Genomic DNA, 20,118 nt, shown 5'->3' on the forward strand with positions numbered 1-20,118 from the left:
CGCAGGTTGGGTATAAATAAGAAAGGGTGTAGAGCATTTGTCAAAACTGTCAGCGCCATCCCCTACAAGGCGAGGGAATTTTCGCATGCGACATGTGTGAGCTTGGCACTGAAACTTATTTGGACTCACCATTATATAAAGATATATAAAGATATAAAGATATATATATATATATATACATATATATATAACATTTTTATGGTAGAAAATATAATAAAAAGAATAAAATAATAAAAAGAATATCATGTATCCATCTAATTATTTAAAAAAAACAAAGTTAGATTTTTTTTTAAATTTCAGTTAGGGAAGCTTACAATTTGAGTCCTGTCCTTAATGCTGTAAAAACATATTGAAAAAATCTTGAACAAATATCCAGATTTTTCGAAGTATAATTCAAGTGATAAACTTCAGATTTTGTTAAGATTCTTAATTCTTCAAGTTTGTTCAAGTTTTATTTAATTTTTTTCAAGATTCCGTTTCTATCGTACGAAACAACATTAAGAGCCCCCCGATAAAATTCAATGATGATTCAAGATAATGCGCTATGATTTGTCGAGCCGTTTCTTTAAAATTACACATTGTTTCGTAAACGTTATCGTAAACTGAAGTTAAAAATTTAAAACCGTTTTGCATATAAATAGTACTAATTAATTAACTTCAAGTTAAAGTAATCGCAAAAAAAATCAAAAATAAAATTTTTTATATCTCTTTATGTTTCAGAGGTTTCTGAACATTTTGGCATACCTTAGAAAAATTGATGTGTGTGTGCGTGCGGATACAAAATTTCGTCGACGATTTCGGGAACACGATTCGACCAATTTGATTTGATTTGAATAATTTAAAAAATATTCGATTCGTATTGGTAAGGTGACGTGCTGATTAGTTTTTGCCAAAAGCAGGACTATCTGTTTCAAAGATACAGGGTAAAAAGAACTAAAAATAGTAATTTAGTTTTTGAGAGAACGGAGCGTCCGATTGGAATAACTCGAAAAACATTTTATTTATTTTGCCAAAATAAAGTACCATTTAAATATTTACAAAGGCAGGTCAAGCGGTTTCAGAGATCGAGTAAAAAAAGTAAAAAAAAATGCCATTTGGTGGTCAAAAATGATCATTAGACATATGCACATCAAATTATCAGATATTTTATAGAGATCGCAGTATAAAAAAATTCAAATTTCTCAAAAAAGTGATTTTTTTTTTTAATTTCAAAATACTCTTTTTTTCAAAGTTTTCAAAAAATGTAATTTGAATTTTCGGTACGAGAAGTTCCAGCAATTTGCCTTAAGGAACGATGCCATCCAGCACTAGTTTTTGATATACATCGGTAGGACCATTTCTTATTAGTAATTCTATTAAAACCTCCCACAGTAATAGAGTTGAAGAATGGATCGAATTCTCTAATTATTAGGGAATTCGATCCATTCTTCAACTCTATTAGAGTCTAATATATAATAGCCATATAAAAAGTAGTTATAAAAAATAATCAAGTATGTAATTTATATCACTTTGAAAATACGTGCAAACGATAATTTTGTTTTATAATAATAAATATGCACTAAATATATCATACAATTGTTCATTTTTTTATATAATACTTTATCTTTTTACGATCGACTTCGAAATTCATAATACTCAAGTACACTAAAAAAATAATTTTTTTTCTATTCGCATCTACTAATTTTTCATATTGTTTTTTATATTCAATTTTTTATAAATATTCATATTTTTATAAATATAATTCACTTTTCGACTATGAAGCAGATAAAGCACTGAGAGATTTTCAAGTGAAAATATTAACCAATGTGTAGAGAAAAGATGTTTTTATAAAAAAACCTGTGTCAGACGATATCATTTAATTTCGAAGTGTAAGTTGCACGACGATAGAAACCCCCAAAAACCAATATGTGACATAGAATGGAGATAAAATTTATCAAATTCATCCATTTATGACCAACTAAATAATTAGCAACTATGCAAATTTTAGTTGAAAGTCGTTTTGTTCTATAATGCTGAGCAGAAGCTTCTTGGTAGATTAGTGATTAGAGCTAAGGACTTGGAATTAAAAGTTTCTGGTTCGGATTTTCATTTGAAAATTTAGATAGCAACACGTTTTTAAGCGAAAAGAACTTTTACAAGGACTTGCTACATCAAATAAAGACAATATCAGTATCAGAGTTAGAAGGCGTTTCTGCCGTAAAATTGACCAATGTTATGGCAAGGCTGTAAAAGTTTTCATACAAAATGGTATTAAATGCTTTCAAAAGCCATGTGGTTGCTATGCACTCAGGCGTTTTAGATAGAAAATGTAACATAGACAACGCACAAATATAAAAAAACGAAGTTATCAAGTTGTATTTTATATGTAAAACGCCCGATCGCATAGCAAATACATGGTATTTTGAGGGTATTTGGTACCATTTTATATGAAAACTGCTACGTAACATAGCCCTGCCATAACATTGGTCTATTTTACGGCAAAGCTGGTCCCTTAGTTTAATAATAAATTCATAAAAAAGATAGACTATTCTCATTATGTTAATATGTATATAATAATCCTGAACATAAAATGAAATTCAACGTGACTCATTTTATCCGAGGCCGTGTATTATGTAATGTTTTCTAATTGTGAGTTGTTTGTCAAGAAAATTTCAATACGGCTGCAGATGGACGGGCAAATATTCAATGTTTGCTAACGTTTCATTTAATAAACCGGAAGGAAGTTGATTTAAAATATACGAAGGGGAAGTCAATATCTCTTCTCTTACCCTGAAACTTTCGGTTCAAGTCTGACATTGTTTACTTTCACTACAAGCAAAGGCGAACAAAATATAATATGCATAGAAAGCAAATAGCGGACGTATTCGAAAAGAATGTTTTCTTATAAAGTTCCTAAATCTAGTTTATAGATACATCGTTGGTTGAGGCAAATTGCTGGAACTTCTCGTACCAAAAATTAAATATTTTAAAAAAGTTAAATCTTTGAAAAAACGATATTTTTGAGAATTTTGAAGAAAAAAGACTTTGGAAAAAATTGATTTTTTTTAAATCTTGTAATTTTTGAAAATCTACAACTTTTTTTCAAAGCACAATTGTGCTGCGTGGCTTATTTAGAGAAAAAATATCAAAGCGAGTAAGCGACTCGCGACTCAGTCTAACGGATAAACATTGGTACGGAACCCATAAAAATGTAAACAAAGTTCATACTTACTATTAAAAATTCTGTAAAATATGTGATAATTTGATGTGCAAAATGGAAGTTTTTTTTACTTTTTTTACTTGATCTCCAAAACCGTTAGACCTGTCTTACCAAAAATTTAATAAGTTCTTCGTTTTGTCCTATTAAAATAGGACACTCCGTTCTCTCAAAAACTGAATTTTCATTTTTGGCCCCGTATCTTCGAAACGGCTGGACTTGTCTTGACAAAAAACTAATCAGCACGTCTCCTTAACAATAGGTGTTGAATGTTTTTGAATCAATCAAATCGGTTGATCCGCACACACATACGAACACACACACACACACGCACACATAGACATACATTTTTTCTATGGTATGCCACAATGTTCAGAAACCTTTTAAACGTGAAAATATATAAACATTTTCATTTTCAATTTTTTTTTTGCGATTACTATAAATTACCCTACGGCAAGTTAATAAGATTATGCACCCCTGTGCAATTGATAGACACATGGGTTATGATTTTTGGTGATTTTTGATGAATTGATTTTTTCCCAATAATATAATAATATTTATACATCAATAACATATTTAAAACTCTTCTTCTTTAAATTTTTTTTGTAAAATCCATAATTTAAGGCTACATTCTCAGCCTTCATTCAGTAGAAGCAATTTATTAATTTAGGCAATTTTTTCACTGCATGAGTGCTAGAATTATAACTGAAACATATGAATTATATAGTAAATTTGTAAACAAATTCACGTTTTCTATTGATGTTGTGTTTATTTGGCAATGCACACACAATTGTAAACATCGGTATAATCAATTATAATTTTCAGTGAATGTACAATTTTTTTTAGGTGAGTGTTAAAAAATGGTATCAATAAATTCAAATTTACCAAAGAATGGATATAGAAAATATATAACAAATCTTTTTGAGAATAAATGAGGCTCTTGAAAATGAAATCACAATTTATATATATATATATATATATATATATATATATGTGTGTGTGTGTGTGTGCAGTAATATATAACCATGTCTTTAATATCAATGATTATAATTAGGTAATTTATTTTTAACAGGTAAAAGTTTTACCCTGACGATAATGCTCTCAACTTCTCCACCGCAAGTTGCAACTTATACGAAGGCGATCAAAGTTACGGTGGATGGCCCCAGAGAACCAAGATCCAAAACTAGGTCAGTCATAAGCATATTTTTCATTCAGTTCATATATATATATATATATACATATATATATATATATATATATATATATATAAGAACAATTGCATATAAGTTGAAATATTCATATGCGGTTTCAATAGATAGATCAGATACTTTCAGTAAATAGTAGCAATAACAGAATCTACGTTTAATTTAGTAATTTGAGATTAAATTAAAAAAATTTAAATATATATTTTTTTTATAAAATATTATAACATTACCATATTAACATTAATGCAATGTAAACACGTTTGTTTTTATAATTTAAATAAATTGGTTTTTTTTTTTTCGAAGTATAGTTGATATTTATTTTTTACTAACATGCTTGTTGTAAACTAATAATTTCTTGGACATGTTTTTGTGTTTGTGTATTGATTACTTGTGTATTTTGTTTCCACTGAGGAAGTGTCAAATTGAGGCCCGAAACATATGGATTGATCAAATGTATTTTAAGAAACAAATGTTAGCTTTCTTTGTATTTTATTATCGGGGTGGATGCCTATTAAGAAGTTATTTGTTTTATATATATGAAATATTTATCACCATACTACATTATATATATATATATATATATATATATATATATATATAAATACTATTTTCTAAGAAGAAATTTCACTTTTACAGACATCATGGTTTTCATCCGTTTGCAGCATTTGGTCCTCGATCGCTCTCTGGCCCTGACGCGCTTATGGGTTTCAAATTATCAGGTATTTTATTATAATTTATATGTTTGAACTAAACAAAACGATAATTATTTACTTATAAATTGTATAAATTATTATATCTTCCAATTATTAAGTAAAAGATTAGTCTAACACCGCCCTCTCCCCCTCATAACCGGTTTCATTCACATTCTCCAGATTTTTTTACAATGTTCATGTAACTAAAACTAGTAAAATAGTTGCAAAAAAACTGTACTTGAGTGCAAGTTGTGCCAAATAAGATAAAAAATCTGTATCAGATGAACGGGCGACAATGACTGATCTGGGGTTGGTTGACTCCCATATGCAACCCTTATTTATTTGCCAGGAACATGTGTACATGTGCGGAATATGTACGGAAACATGTTATTTAGTTAGAGAACTGAGAAGCAAACGGAATATCTTAGCGATAGCCGAGGGTGGATCAACCTTGCTCCCACTGACTGTAATCATCACATGATATCTTACACGCACGATGCATACATACATGGACCAGCACACGATGATACATACATACATACATATATACATGCATACATATATATATATATATATATAAATATACACGTGTGTGCATGCATGTATATGTGTGCGTGTGTAGATTAGGGTTTATACAAAAACGGGCATTTTAGAAAACCGGTTTTTGGGTAGTATTTCTTATCAAAATACCGGTTTGGATAAATAGAAATAGAAATAGAAGTTATGATAAATAAAAAACAATTTGCTCGAATAATTCTAACAGAAAATTCAAAAAAAAAATTCGAGTGTTTACTCACTTAGTTTTCGTCTGAAGTTATTTACTGTTCAAATTTATTGACTTCTTTTTCTATACATAAACGACCAGTTATTCGCTGTTTATGCATAATTTTTACATGTAAGGAGAAATATGTTTATGATAGTGAAACAAAGGAAAACTATCAATTTGCAGTAATTTCATGATTTATTTATAAAACGAAATGTTCCAACAATTTGCCAAGGCAGAATATCATAACTGGTTATTATTATTTTTTTTTTAAAAAAAAAAAACAATTTTTTTTTTAGCTATAAATTAACAGTTTATTTTAATCCGTTTTGATTAAATTTTTACTGCGTTTTTGCACTTTAAATGCTATAGCTCTCAAACTTTAAAGTAAATTCAATCTATATCTTTAGAGTGTCTTGAATATGTTAGCCAACTCGTAGATAAATAAATTGTCTCTAATTACATCCTATATTATGATTATGCATCTGTATTTTTATATGACATTTATTTTAGAGTTTGGAATTCGATTAGAAAAATCGATTCTTGCATTTTTGCACCTCGGTTGCTTTGGTCCTAAAATTAATGCAATCTGAAGTATATCCCAAAATATAACAGCTTTTTTATTGTTAACTTTCCGTAGGGTAAGTTAAAGTAATCGCAAAAAATCAAAAATGAACATTTTTATATATCTTTACGTTTCAGAGGTTTCTGAATATTTCAGCATACCTTAGAAAAAAAATGGATGTATGTGTGCGTGTGTATGTGTGTTTGGATACAAATTTTCGTCGACGATTTCGGGAACACGGATGAAACGATTTGAATAATTCAAAAAACATTCGATTCGTATTAATAAGGAGATGTGCTGATTAGTTTTTGGCGAAGGCAGGTCTAGTCGTTCCGAAGATATGGGGCAAAAAGTGCCAAAAACAGTAACGGTAAAGTTTTTAAGAGAACGGAGCGTCAGATTGAATAATTCAAACAACATTTTACTTGTATTAATAAGATAAAAAACTAATCAAATTTTCATGAAGGCTGGTCTAGCGGTTTCGGAGATCTAGTAAAGAAAGTAAAAAAAAAGTGCCATCTGGTGGTCAAAAATGATCATTAGACATATGCACATCAAATTATAGGATATTTTATAGAGATTTTAACAATAAGTATGAATTTTGTTTACATTCCTATGGGTTCCGTACCAATGCTTATCCGTTAGACGGCGGCGCGACGCTTACGCGCTTCGATAATTCGTCTTTATGCAGTTAAAGCAGTACGATTGCGTTAAAAAAAAGTTCAGAATTTCCAAAATATTTCAAAATACACTTTACTTCAAAAAGTCTTTTTTTTCAATATTAAGAGTAAAATTTAAAAAAAGTAAATTTTTGTAAAAAATTTATAGTTTCTCAAAAATCTAATTTTTCAGAGTAATTTTTTTTTCAAAAATGTTAATCTTTAAAAAAAATTTTTTTTTGGTATGAAAAGTTCCAGCAATTTGCCTTAAGGCACGATACCATGCGCCCCACTAGTTAAAATATTTATAAAATGTTCGATAATTTTGAGTTCAACCACTACTTTTGACTAGAAAATGGTAACTTTTAAACTTTTGCAGAAGCCTTACATGGACTACCCTTTAAAAAAAAAAAACAATCAACTTTTCACATCGAATCGGCCGGATTACACAAAACTTATTATTTTGTAATAACATATTAGATCAATGTTGAGAAATAAAGAATTTTGAGAAACATTGAGTATTATTAACAAAGGGCAAAATTGTGAAAAAAAATCTAATAAATTGAAAAATAAATTATTCATTTTAATTGCAATAAAGTATTAAATAAAATAGAATCAAATGAAGTATTTTTAATTAATTCAATTTACTATTTTTTTTCTGCAGAATTTTTTTTCTAAATAAGCACAATAATTTTTATATTAGGTACAAACTATTGATATATTTCAATACACTTATTGTTGAATAGAACTCAAGATTCTCTGATATAAAAATGTTCTGTGTATCTTTTCCTTCGTATCGCAAACCGTACTATCAGACTATATTCGGATTTAGAAACACAGTACTGATTTGTCATTTGTCCCTATTTTATTTCTTTCATTTGTTCGGCTTGCGAAATGCTCTGGCATTTATCAATTTAAGGCAAGGGTTCATTTTACTGTGAAAAATAAAGATTCAAAAATTCCTTCACGTGCTAAGGGCGCAAAACCATGAACCAGTAGTCATTTATTCTTTTATGTCGTTATGAATTTGTTTCTTTATGTCTGGCTTCTGCCTTCGCACGATCTCCGAATATTGTCTCTTTATTGCGCACTTCTTCAAAGTAAAAAAATACCCAAGTGTGGGTGGCGGCAATTTGCTTGTCGCAGCTGCAGAAACTTTCCAATTGAAATATATATATATATATATATATATATATATATATACACGTAACAAATATATAAAATAGCGGTGCATGGCATCGTGCCATAAGGCACATTGCTGGAACTTCCAATATTTTTTTTTTAAAAAAAGCTTAAACTTTTTTGATAACTTCATAAAAAATCGATTTTTGAGAATTTTGAAATTTTTAAAAGAATTTGACTGTTTTGTCAAATTTGAATTTTTTTATGTTTGAAAAATATTGAACTTTTTTTTCAAAGTAATCGCGCTGTGTAGCTGTTATAGACGAAGTATCTAAGTACTTAAGCACCGCGTCACCGTCTAAAGGATAAACATTGGTACGGAACCCATAGAAATGTGAAAAAAATTCATACCTGTTATAAAAATCTCTATAAAATATCTGATAATTTGCTGTGCATATATCTTATGATCATGTTTGTTTTTTCAATGGTTGTTTGATTGAATTTTGAAGAACCAAATTTGTTATAAACACTTTAATTTGTAACTTTATGTATTTATTTTATGTTAATTACAAGTTATAATCGTATTTATAATAATTTCAAAAATGTTTTTAATACCGTATTGATTGACTTGATTTTTATATGATTTTGAATTGACGATTTTTTTATTTATATCAATTTTCAATATTTTGATCACCAAATTGATTTTTTTTACTTCTTTTTAATGGATCTGCGAAACCGCTGGACCTGATTTTGAAAAAAATTAACCAGTTCTTCATTACGTCAATACAAATAAAATGTTTTTGAATAATTCAAATCAGACGCTTCACTTTCTCAATAACTAAATTATCAGTTTTGACACTTTTTGCCCGTATCTTCGAAATGGCTAAAACTCTACAAGGACTCGTGTTAAAGCTCGGCTAAAGCATTTCTTTCGAATTAGCGTTTAAGTGCAATTTTTTTTGCATAACTTGAACCGATTTTAATATAACATAAATGTAATATTTTCAAATGTAAATGTATCTTTTTATACAAATTACGAACTCGCATTTCTAAAACGCTGAATACTGCTAACAACATAATTTTTCATAATTCTCAGTGATTTAAATAAATTGTTTTATTAATAGTATCATTTTGTATACTTTAGAAAGGACAGTAAGGTAGATTTTTCGATGCTTTTATTATAGTATTATTGAGCAATTTATATTCCGTTCTGCTACTTCTATAATAACTTACTCTGGCAGTGTTCGACAGTTAAACTTTAATAGAATTTGATTATATATTTTAGATCAGAATATAAAGAACAGGATTTTTAAAAAAGTTTTTAGTATTATACAGGAATGTTTTTTGTTAGGCAAGGTAATAGTAGATTATTATGTGAGGTCAGCAAACTATTTAAGAATAGGTTTTAAAATCAGCTCGGTGTTGCTTACAAAATATTTATTTAACCAAATAATTTTTAAATTATTTTCAAATTATATATATATATATATATATATAATATATATACATATATATATATATATATATATATATATATATATATAATATTTATAATTCTATATAGATTCCATTGGATTTTGTAGTAAGTGTTGCGACGGTTTATATTTGATAAATACCCTAATGGCTTCCGATGTTCCAGTGTATTTATCTTTCGTGCATTTCTTCAAGAGGCTTACGAGCGCTAAGGTTTTATGCATAAACCTATTCTAATTGCTCTCTCTATCATCACGGTTTAAGGCTTAGTATAATATTTATGTCACATACTACCATATAACATACCCATATATACACACACACACATATATATATATATATATATATATATATATATATACATACATGTGTGTATGTATAGTATATATAGGCATCTTGAAAACGTAGCGGTTAATCGTTTTGCCTAATGCCAGCGAAATTGTAGGTTCAACCCCTTTGGGGCACTACGGTGTGATGTAGCAACGGGATGTCTTTTCATTTATTTATTTATTTATTTATTTATTCTATATCTTTATTAATATTCAATATATATTTTAAGTTTATAATAATTTATAAATTATAAATTTATTATAATTCTATATATATATATATATATATATATTTTAAGTTTGTCTATTTTAGATGAATCAATACATTAACAAATATTTGAAATGTTAATATCTTTATTTTTTGCCTATATTATAATTCCATTGAAATATAACCAATAAAATTGGGTATACAACTATTCTTAAATATCAATTGTATAATTTAACTAGTTGTAAGTGACATGTTGCCTTGTGGCAAGTTGCATAAACTCCTCGATATGCGTAAATAATAGATTTGACCAATAATATTTTGTTTAGTTTTATATGATCTACTTGTCTACATGTATTCTCGTCTACTTATTTACCTCTATACCTGTCTACCAGTCTATCTGTCTACCTGCCTACAATCTATTCGGTTATCCGTCTACCTGCCTACAGTCTGTCCGGTTATCAGTCTACCTGTACATCTGTCTATTCATCCACTCGTAGTCATTTTACGAGTTTATCTGTCTACCTGTCTCCATTTCAACATTTTTACATGATTAACCGTCCACCTGTCCAACTGTCTAGCTGCCTATTAGTCTACCTGCCTACCAGTTTTAACTGCCAACCTGCTCATCTGACTACTTTTCATTTGCTCTACTTTTCCATCAATTTACCTATCTACCTGTATAACTGTATAACTGTCTACCTATTTACCAATAATTATATTTGTATATAAATCAATAATAATAATTTGTAAAGATCATATTTGACCTATTCATATTTGGCCTGGACCTGCCTTCGTAAAAATATAATCAGTGCTTCATTCCGTCAACACGAGTAAAATATTTTTTGGATCATTCAAATTCGATGCTCCGTTGTCTCAAAAACTGTCATTTGTAGCAAATTTTTGCTCTGTATCTCCCAAACCGCTAGACCTGTTTTTGCCAAAAACTAACCAGCACTTTCGCCGAATCAAATGTCTTTTGAATCAATCTAATCAAAGGCTCCGTAAAAGCAAAAATTGAATCACCATTTTCTGCTTTTTTGCTTCGTATCTCCGAAACTGATAGACCTGTCTTACCAAAATAAAATGTGCCTAATCATAATCTAAATCATATATTTGTTCCGGATTAAGATCTTTTATCCCGGATTATCCCGGGTTTTCGAGAAGTATAAAAAAATCGAAGAAAATTAAATAGAATTTTATACAAATATTAGAAGCAACATATAAATCCAAAAATAAAAGATATAAAACAATAATAAAGGTTTTTCTAAAAGTCAGTATATCTGATTAAAAAAAAAGATATTTCAAAATCATATTTAACCATACCATACCCCTCCTTTCCTGCCCAAATTAGCATAAACTAGTGGGGTGTATGGCATCGTGCCTCAAGGCAAATTGCTGGAACTTCCCGTACCGTAACGAAATGTTCGAGGAATACTGAATGTTTTCAAATAGTTTATTATAAATATTGTAACATTGTCGAATATTTATAAGAATAATTTATAAGAATTATATGAACTAAATTGGAAAGTTGAAATTATTTGTTTAAAGTATATTAGAACAGAATTAAAATAAAAATCTGAATTATTTTTGATATACAAAAAAAAATTTGGAAAAAAAAATTAAAAAAAATTTTTTTTGAAACCATTTTTTTTCCAAAATCAATTATTTTATTAAAGCAAGCAGAAAGTTTTTGGAATCATTCAAATCGGACGCTTAGGACGCTTTAGACGCTCTCTCAAAAACTGCCATTTTTTGCACATTTATCTCTGTATCTCCAAAACCGCTGGACCTGCCTTTGCCAAAAACTAATCACCCCTTCTCCCCGTCATTACGAATTGCATGTTTTTGGGGATATTCAAATCGGATGCTCTGATCTCTCAAAAACTCGATTTCTATTTTCTGCACTCTTTGCTCCGTATCTCCTAATCGGCTGGACCTGCCTATGCCAAAAACTAATCAGCACATCTCCCTATCAATAGGAATCGAATGTTTTTTGAACCATTCAAATCGGTTGATCCCTGCGCCCGAAAACGCGACTGCAAATTTGTATCCATACATACATACACACTCACACACACACATTCATTTTTTCTGAAGTATGTTCAGAAACCTTCAAAACGTCGAGAAATGTAAAAATTTTCAATTTCGATTTCGACCCATTACAATAACTTACCCTACGGGAAGTTAATAAAAATTACCGTCCCGGCTCTGACGTTTAAAAATTTGCCTTACTAATCAGCACATCTCCCTAGCAATAGAAATCGAATATTTTTTGAATCTATCGAATTGATTGGTTTATGCTCTCAAAATTGAAATCATTTTTGTATTATTTTAATGTTTCTAGACCCCTTGCTCATTTTTTCTCTCAGATGTTGCCTCACTCATTTTATAATACTCACTCACTTAATCTCTTTCATATACGTTACTCACTGAGTAATCCACATTCTGTTCAACTCATTCCAATCCAAAACTCTTCAACTCACTCAAAGCCATGCTTTGCTTGCTCTCTTCTCTCATGAGCACACCGAGGACTAAGAAAACTGGGCTGCGCTTAGCAACTGTACGACGACAAATGTGCTGTTGAGCTGTACCCCATCGCAGCGATAAGGTGGCATTCCTAGGGCGGGAGGATAAAGACAGGGCGGAAAGGACGGGATACATACAGTAACTGTAGAACCAGTACTTGCAGTGATCAACATGATTACATGGACGATGCACCTTATTTCATAATCATAAGTTCATATATGCAGTAGAAACTCGTTTATCCGGATCTTAGTTATACGGATTCGCGATTACCCGGACTACCAACCGTGACCATTTTATATGGCCAATTTGTTATATAGCAGCAATGAAGAAGAAAAGGTGCTTACGTTGAATGACAATTATCAAATATTTTAAACCAAATTGAAATTATTACCTACACATTTCGTGATTACCAAATGCATATTTTTGCATTACTACTAATACTATAAAACACCATGGGCTAGTTACGGATATTGGCGCAACCAAGGCTATTCATAAAAAATGGCGAAAACCACCTTATATCATTGCTATCAGTCGTGATAAGTAACATAACCCTACTAACCGTGCCGTGAAACTGCGCCTTAAATAAAGTTGAGGTAACATTTGTAACTTCCCGTAGGGCAAGTTATAGTAATCGCAAAAAAATCGAAAATGAAAATTTTGATATATCTTAACGTTTCAGAGGTTTCTGAATATTTTGGCATACCTTAGAAAAAATGGATGTATGTGTGGTTGTGTGTATGTGTGTGCGTGTGTATGTGTGTTCGGATACAAATTTTCGTCGACGATTTCGGGAACACGGATGAAGCGATTTGAATAGTTCGAAAAACATTCGATTCGTATTGATAAGGAGACGTACTGGTTAGTTTTTGGCGGAGACAGGTCTAGCCGTTTCGAAGATATGGGGCAAAAAGTGCCGAAAACGGTAACTCAGTTTTTAAGAGAACGGAGCGATTTGAATAATTTGAATAACATTTTACTTGTATTAACAAGATGAAGAACTGATCAAATTTTCATAAAGGCAGGTCTAGTGGTTTCGTAGATCTAGTAAAAAAAGTAAAAAAAATGCCATCTGGCGGTCAAAAATGATCATTAGACATATGCACATCAAATTATCAGATATTTTATAGAGATTTTAAAAATAAGTATAAATTTTGTTTACATTCCTATGGGTTCCGTACCAATGCTTATCCGTTAGACGGCGGCGCGGCGCTTACGCGCTTCTATATTTCATCTCTATGCAGTTAAAGCAGTACGATTGCTTTGAAAAAAAGTTTAGAATTTTCAAAATATTTCAAAATACACTTTTCTTCAAAGTAAATTTTTGTCAAAAATTTATAGTTTCTCAAAAATTTAATTTTTCAGAATATTTTTTTTTTTCAAAATTTTTGGTACGGAAAGTTCCAGCAATTTGCCTTAAGGCACGATGCCATGCGCCCCACTAGTTAACAATTATTATTAACAGGTGCCACTTTGAATAGTATCGAAACTCAAGCATATCGTGTTTCACTATTCACTACAAACGTCGTTTATAGACGACATCCACTTGGCGAAACCTGTGTGTACAACTGTAGCACATAGAAGACATTCAGTGTGGCAAATTTTGCTTCAATTCTCTGATAAATATTTTTATAGAATAAATTAATGAAAATTTTTATTTGTTATTGTGGTTTTTAGTTTTTTTAACCAGTAAAGTTGAGAATTTTAACTAGCCATCGCCTTGATTCTTACGACGTGGATATCGGAAAAAACGGCAAAGTTCAAAAATCCATGAAAAAGTTTTTTTCCGTTGTTATTTATTTTGATTGTGAGCACTGATGCTTAATTTATGGACCTTAATATAATTTTTATGTTCACGTTATTTAATTGTTTTATAGAATGTATTCTTGATTTTAAATTAGATTCAACAGTTTTTTATATAACCTCTATAAAAGCTAACACCTGGGTGGGGTAAAAAGGATCTACTGAACCTTTGCTCGGCCAAAGATGTAAAAAATAAAAAATAGCAAATAACAAAGTAAATTATGTTAAAAATAACAATTTTACAAAAATAAATCAAATTAATATTAATTCTAACTCTGCTGATGAATATTTCTGACGAAATACCATTTCAAGGTTATTTACAGTGTTGTCTCTGTAAAAATGCACTCACGGTTGAATAATGTAGCTATTATTTAAAAATTCTTTAAAAAATCTCTTTGTAAAAAGTAAAATCTCTTTAAAATTAAAGTAAGACATTGTACCTGTTTGCCCCTTTGCGTGCCCAATTTACTCTGTCTTTAAATTTTTTTTAAGACAGCAAAAACAGATTTCTTAGAAAAAAAGTACAATAATGGTCAGACAGTTGTCTGTTTGATATGTGTTATTCGTTATGATATAATTGGTTTGGTTTTCGCAATTGAATTGCTCAAAGTCAAATTAGGCCTTTGCGCCTCGACTTACTCTGATTTTTATTTTTAAATATCTTGTTATTGATAATAATTAGAAAATCTGAAAATATTTTGTGTAATAAATACTTGAACTGTTTATTAGTTAGAACACTTGTAGGAAACGTTTTCGCAGCGAAAGGGTTGATGCGCATCCAAGCTACGTACCAATATCAAAGTAGCCCTCGAAGTAAAACATCTTTTCACTGATAATTCGAATTTGGATATCAACATTAATTATTTTCATATTTATGCAGATAAAAGTAATATAAAAATGAATTTCTATTCAAAATAGTACGTACAATCGTACAACATGATCCTAAATATTAAATGGTAATTATTAATGTTAGAAGACTTGCCTTCTATTATATCATAGGTACAGTAATGAATGCGATACATTGATAAAGTCAATTGCCATTTGGTAGAATGCTTCTACTTCTGCATGTGTCTGTGAGGGATCAGTGAATTTTGAAAAGCAGGTATCAGTAAGGAATATATTAAAGTTTCTGCATCTCTGAGCATCATACGAAACCATCCCCTTAGCGTGTCTTTTATCAAAAGTTCGTTCGTTCGTTCATTACTCGCACCTTTATAACAAGGCGACTCTCGCTCCTAGGCAGTGTGTCAGTCTAATGAATTCAATATCACGCCTCACACAACGTTAGGGAAGCTAACATAAGAAGGGTTACTTGTCCTTTATCTCAAACTCCCGGACCACCTAAAGCCTCGCCACTCTATTTGCAGTTTTACACTGCGCAACTCATCTTGTCCACGCTCAACGCCGAAGATTTCAAAATATTTTAGGTAATTCTTGTTAACTTTCCATAGGGTAAGTTATATTAATCGCAAAAAAACGAAAATTAAAATGTTTATATATCTTTACGTTTTGAACTCTTCTGAACATATTGGTATACCTGGAAAAAATGGGTGTAAATGTGTGTGTTCGGATACAAATTTTCCTCGAGTTTTCGAGAATACAGTGCAGCCGATTTGAAAAATTCAAAAATATTCGGTTTGTATTGACCGGAATACTGATGAAGACTGTAGTGCTGATTAGTTTTTGGCAAAGGCAGGTTCAGCCGTTTAAAAGATACGAGGCAAAAAGTGCAAAAATGGGTTATTCAAATCAAAACACGTTTTACTTGTGCAGACAAAATAAAGAACTGTTTAAAATTTCCGGAAGGCAGGTCCAGCGGTTTTGGAGATCCAATAAAATAAAAGTAGAAACAAATGCCATTTTGCGATCGAAAATGATTATTATAATAAGTACGAATTTTGTTTGCATTTCTATGGGATCTATACCCATGTTTATCCGATAGACGACTGTCCGCTTCGATATTTGGTCACTAAAACAGCTACGCTAGCGCATTGCTTTGAAACAAAGTTCAAAATTTTCAAAAAAAAAATCTAAATATAAAAAAAACAACTTTTTACTAAAAAAAATCAAAATTCTCAAAAAAAAATTTCAGTTTTCAAAAAATTTTGAGTTTTTTTTTTAATTTCAATTTTCGGTACGGGAAGTTCCAACAATTTGCCTTGAGCCTTCAACTATTTGCTTTGTAAATAAAACAAAAAAAAATTATACAGTAATATTTTTGTTAATAACACTTGTTTCAAATTACAAAGAAATGGTTTGGCAGATCGTCGCACAAACGATAGTCCTCATTGAGATACATCAAATGGCTTTTAAATTTCTGAAATCGGTTTAGGCGTTTTTGAGAAAACGTCGTTCAAAGGCCTAATTTTGACAAATGCCAAAAAAACATTAGCAGTTTTTGCAAACTTTGACGAATTTTTAAAGTTAAACGAGTTGTCGTAGGGCCGTAATATTTTAGTATGATCTAGAAGACTATGGTATTACCCGTCAAAAAAATAAAAATTAAAATCGTCGAAAATAATTTTTTTAACACTTTATTACAAGAAAACGACCCGGCCGATCCTTGCCAAAAACTAATAATAAGCAGCACGATTCCCAACCAATGCGTTTCGAACGGTTTTTGATTTTCAAAATCGATTCAAAATTGCAGACTAAAACGTGGACGAAATTTTTTTCACTTTTCTGCTATTTACGAAGAAACGGCTAGACACAAAGTTGATATGTATGTGTGTGTGTGTATGTGTGTGTGTGTGCGTGTGTGTGTTCGGATACAAATTTTCGTTGACGATTTCGGGAACACGGATGAAGCGATTTGAATAATTCAAAAAACATTCGATTCGTATTGATAAGGAGACGTGCTGATTAGTTTTTAGCGAAGGCAGGTCTAGCCGTTCCGATGATATGAGGCAAAAAGTGACAAAAACAGTAACTCAGTTTTTAAGAGAACGTAGCGTCCGATTTGAATAATTCAAAAAACATTTTACTTGTATTAACAAGATAAAGAACTGATCAAGTTTTCACAAAGGCAGGTCTAGCGGTTTCGGAGATCTAGTAAAAAAAAGTATAAAAAAATGCCATCTGGCGCTCAAAAATGATCATTAGACATATGCACATCAAATTATCAGATATTTTATAGAGATTTTAACAATAAGTATAAATTTCGTTCACATTCCTATAGGTTCCATACCAATGTTTATCCATTAGACGACGACGCGGCGCTTACGCGCTTTATATTTCGTCTCTATGCAGTTAAAGCAGTACGATTGCTTTGAAAAATAGTTCGAAAATCCCAAAATATGTCAAAATAAAGAAAACATTTTTTTTTTTTTTAAAAAAATTTTAAAAAAGTAATTATTTGTCAAATTTACAGTTTCTCAAAAATCTAATTTTTTCGAAGTAAAATTTTTTCAAAAATATTTATCGTTTTTTAAAAAATAATAATTTTTGGTACGGGAAGTTCCAGCAATTTTCCTTAAGGCACGATGCTATGCGCCTCACTAATTTGTTGATTAATTTGCTTTATATAATAACACGAAGGTCACATATAATTTTATACTTTTCATAATTAAAATTTTGTAAAATGGTTAACATTTTAATTAAGAATACATTTTGATTAGGTATAGATTTAAAACATAGCATACATAACATATTAAAATGTAGGTTAACATACGATAATATTAAAGTAGCAAAGAGTATTAAATAATTAGTTCATAGAAAACGCCCTCGGAAATTAAGACGCGACACTGTGATGACAATGTTCTATCATGCGCGGGATGAATGCGCGTTAAAAGCTTCATATAACGGAATCATGTTCCTGTTCAAATTCAAATTGCATCGTCACATTTCATCACGATAATAAGATTAATATATGTTTACAAAATTGAACGCTTCATGATATTCATGTTACACTAATAACTATTAATGAACTATTAATAAGTTGCGAACGTCATGAACCAAACACACTTTCTGTTTATTGGGGCATGTAAATTATCTCTTTGCATTATAAAATCCAAGGTTTGTGATTGTAACATATAAATGAAACTACAGAATAGAGAATAATGACCAGAATATACCCATATTTAAAATTAATCCCTGTTTGCCACCCAAGCTTTCGATACTATACGCAGAGATGTTTTTCTTTTGCTTCAGGAATATCTCAACATTTCGGACATTTGTCAAGAGCCGATTGGCAAATATTAGGGGGCCACCCAAGATTACCTCATCCCCAAACGCAACATTTATCGAGTACTCATCATACTGTGTCAAATTATCATATGAATGGAGGTTTTGGACCTCCATACACAGCATCGCATCAAATGGTTCAGCCACAAGACGTCTTATTTAACAACACGATGACCGCACAAAAACGAAGTATGTAGAATTACAATATTTTTTAATCATATAAAAAAAGAATTTAAATTTTAAGGGTTTGTTCTATTGATTTATACGTTCTGTTGCTATATTTTTCATATTCACCCCTGTAATTGCAATGACATTTTTAGAATAGTGTTATTTTTAGATATTCTGTATTAAGTATATTGGCAATAAAATTTAAAGAAGAAATTGTATATGATTTCAGAATCTACGGGAAATTTCGATTCAATAAGCAGCAGCAATGCTCAAGCTCACAGTACAACCAGTCCGCTCACATCACCAAGCCCCGAAAAAATGTCGTTTCTCCTAACAACTATGCAGAATAATAATATTGACGAAAGCAATGTCAACAGTTTGAAGAGACCATCGGATAGCGAAAAGCCTAAAAAGCTTTCTAAAGACATAGTGACCGATACCAAAAGTAAATCTAAAGAGAAAACTGTACCAAGGACGCTATCTAATTCTTCTGGTATCGAACGTGACGCTGAAAGTCCTGATGCTGACCTGAGTCATTCAGGAGCATTCCACACATTTCGTTCAAGGGCTACCGGGTCGGGAGATATACAAGATTTTCACGGAGTTTTTCACAATGCTTTGGCCGCACAACTTTTGTTGGGTACGTAATAAATAAAGTGCAAAGTATAATATTAAATAGTAGCTAATAATGGTGTATGGAGATATCAGAAAAATAGTTATTTCTTCTTAATGTCTTTGAAGCTTTAAAAAAATGCATTCGAGAAGATTTTTTTAAATTCAGAAATACAGCTATTTGACCAATCCTCGTCTGTTTCCTTGCTTTTGCAAAAATTTAAACACATTTTTCTCAAAACTGTCTTTTTCAATACGATGTCCACGATTTCTCGAATTCTACTGGGCTGACTCACTTGAAATTTTCATAGAATTTTTTTTATAGACTTCTCTATGACATATACTAGTCTCATCCCCAAATTTTACCATTTTTTAAAAATTCGAGAAACTCATACAGTGGTAAGAAAATGTTCTTTTATTTTCAAACAGCCGACATTTTGTCAGAATTTTTTTTAACTTAAGGGGCACAACTAGTGTAACCGCCTAAAAAAAGGTGATTTTTGGGAATTTATATTAAAAAAACTACTTTATCAATCATTTCAAAATTTAGGAATATATTTATACATGTTTTAAGAATACATAGTAAAATTTTTGAAGAAAAAATCAAATATTTTTTAA

General features: G+C 30.4%; 1 protein-coding gene across 1 annotated transcript in view; it reads left to right on the forward strand.

Annotated features, from left to right (window-relative positions):
• Positions 1-19,536, forward strand: part of LOC113374897 (protein lozenge-like) — a 36,714-nt gene extending 17,178 nt beyond the window's left edge. The window contains exons 3-6 of the mRNA XM_026614855.1: positions 4,269-4,383; positions 5,038-5,120; positions 18,688-18,909; positions 19,118-19,536. Of these exons, the coding sequence (XP_026470640.1) occupies positions 4,269-4,383; positions 5,038-5,120; positions 18,688-18,909; positions 19,118-19,536 (839 nt within the window). The remainder of the gene's footprint in view (positions 1-4,268; positions 4,384-5,037; positions 5,121-18,687; positions 18,910-19,117) is intronic.
• Positions 19,537-20,118: the final 582 nt, after the last annotated feature.

Source organism: Ctenocephalides felis, unplaced genomic scaffold (assembly GCF_003426905.1).
Source record: "Ctenocephalides felis isolate EL2017-DRISC unplaced genomic scaffold, ASM342690v1 CF-g0.4_SCAFFOLD_01886, whole genome shotgun sequence".
In the NCBI taxonomy this organism is placed as follows: Eukaryota; Metazoa; Arthropoda; class Insecta; order Siphonaptera; family Pulicidae; genus Ctenocephalides; species Ctenocephalides felis.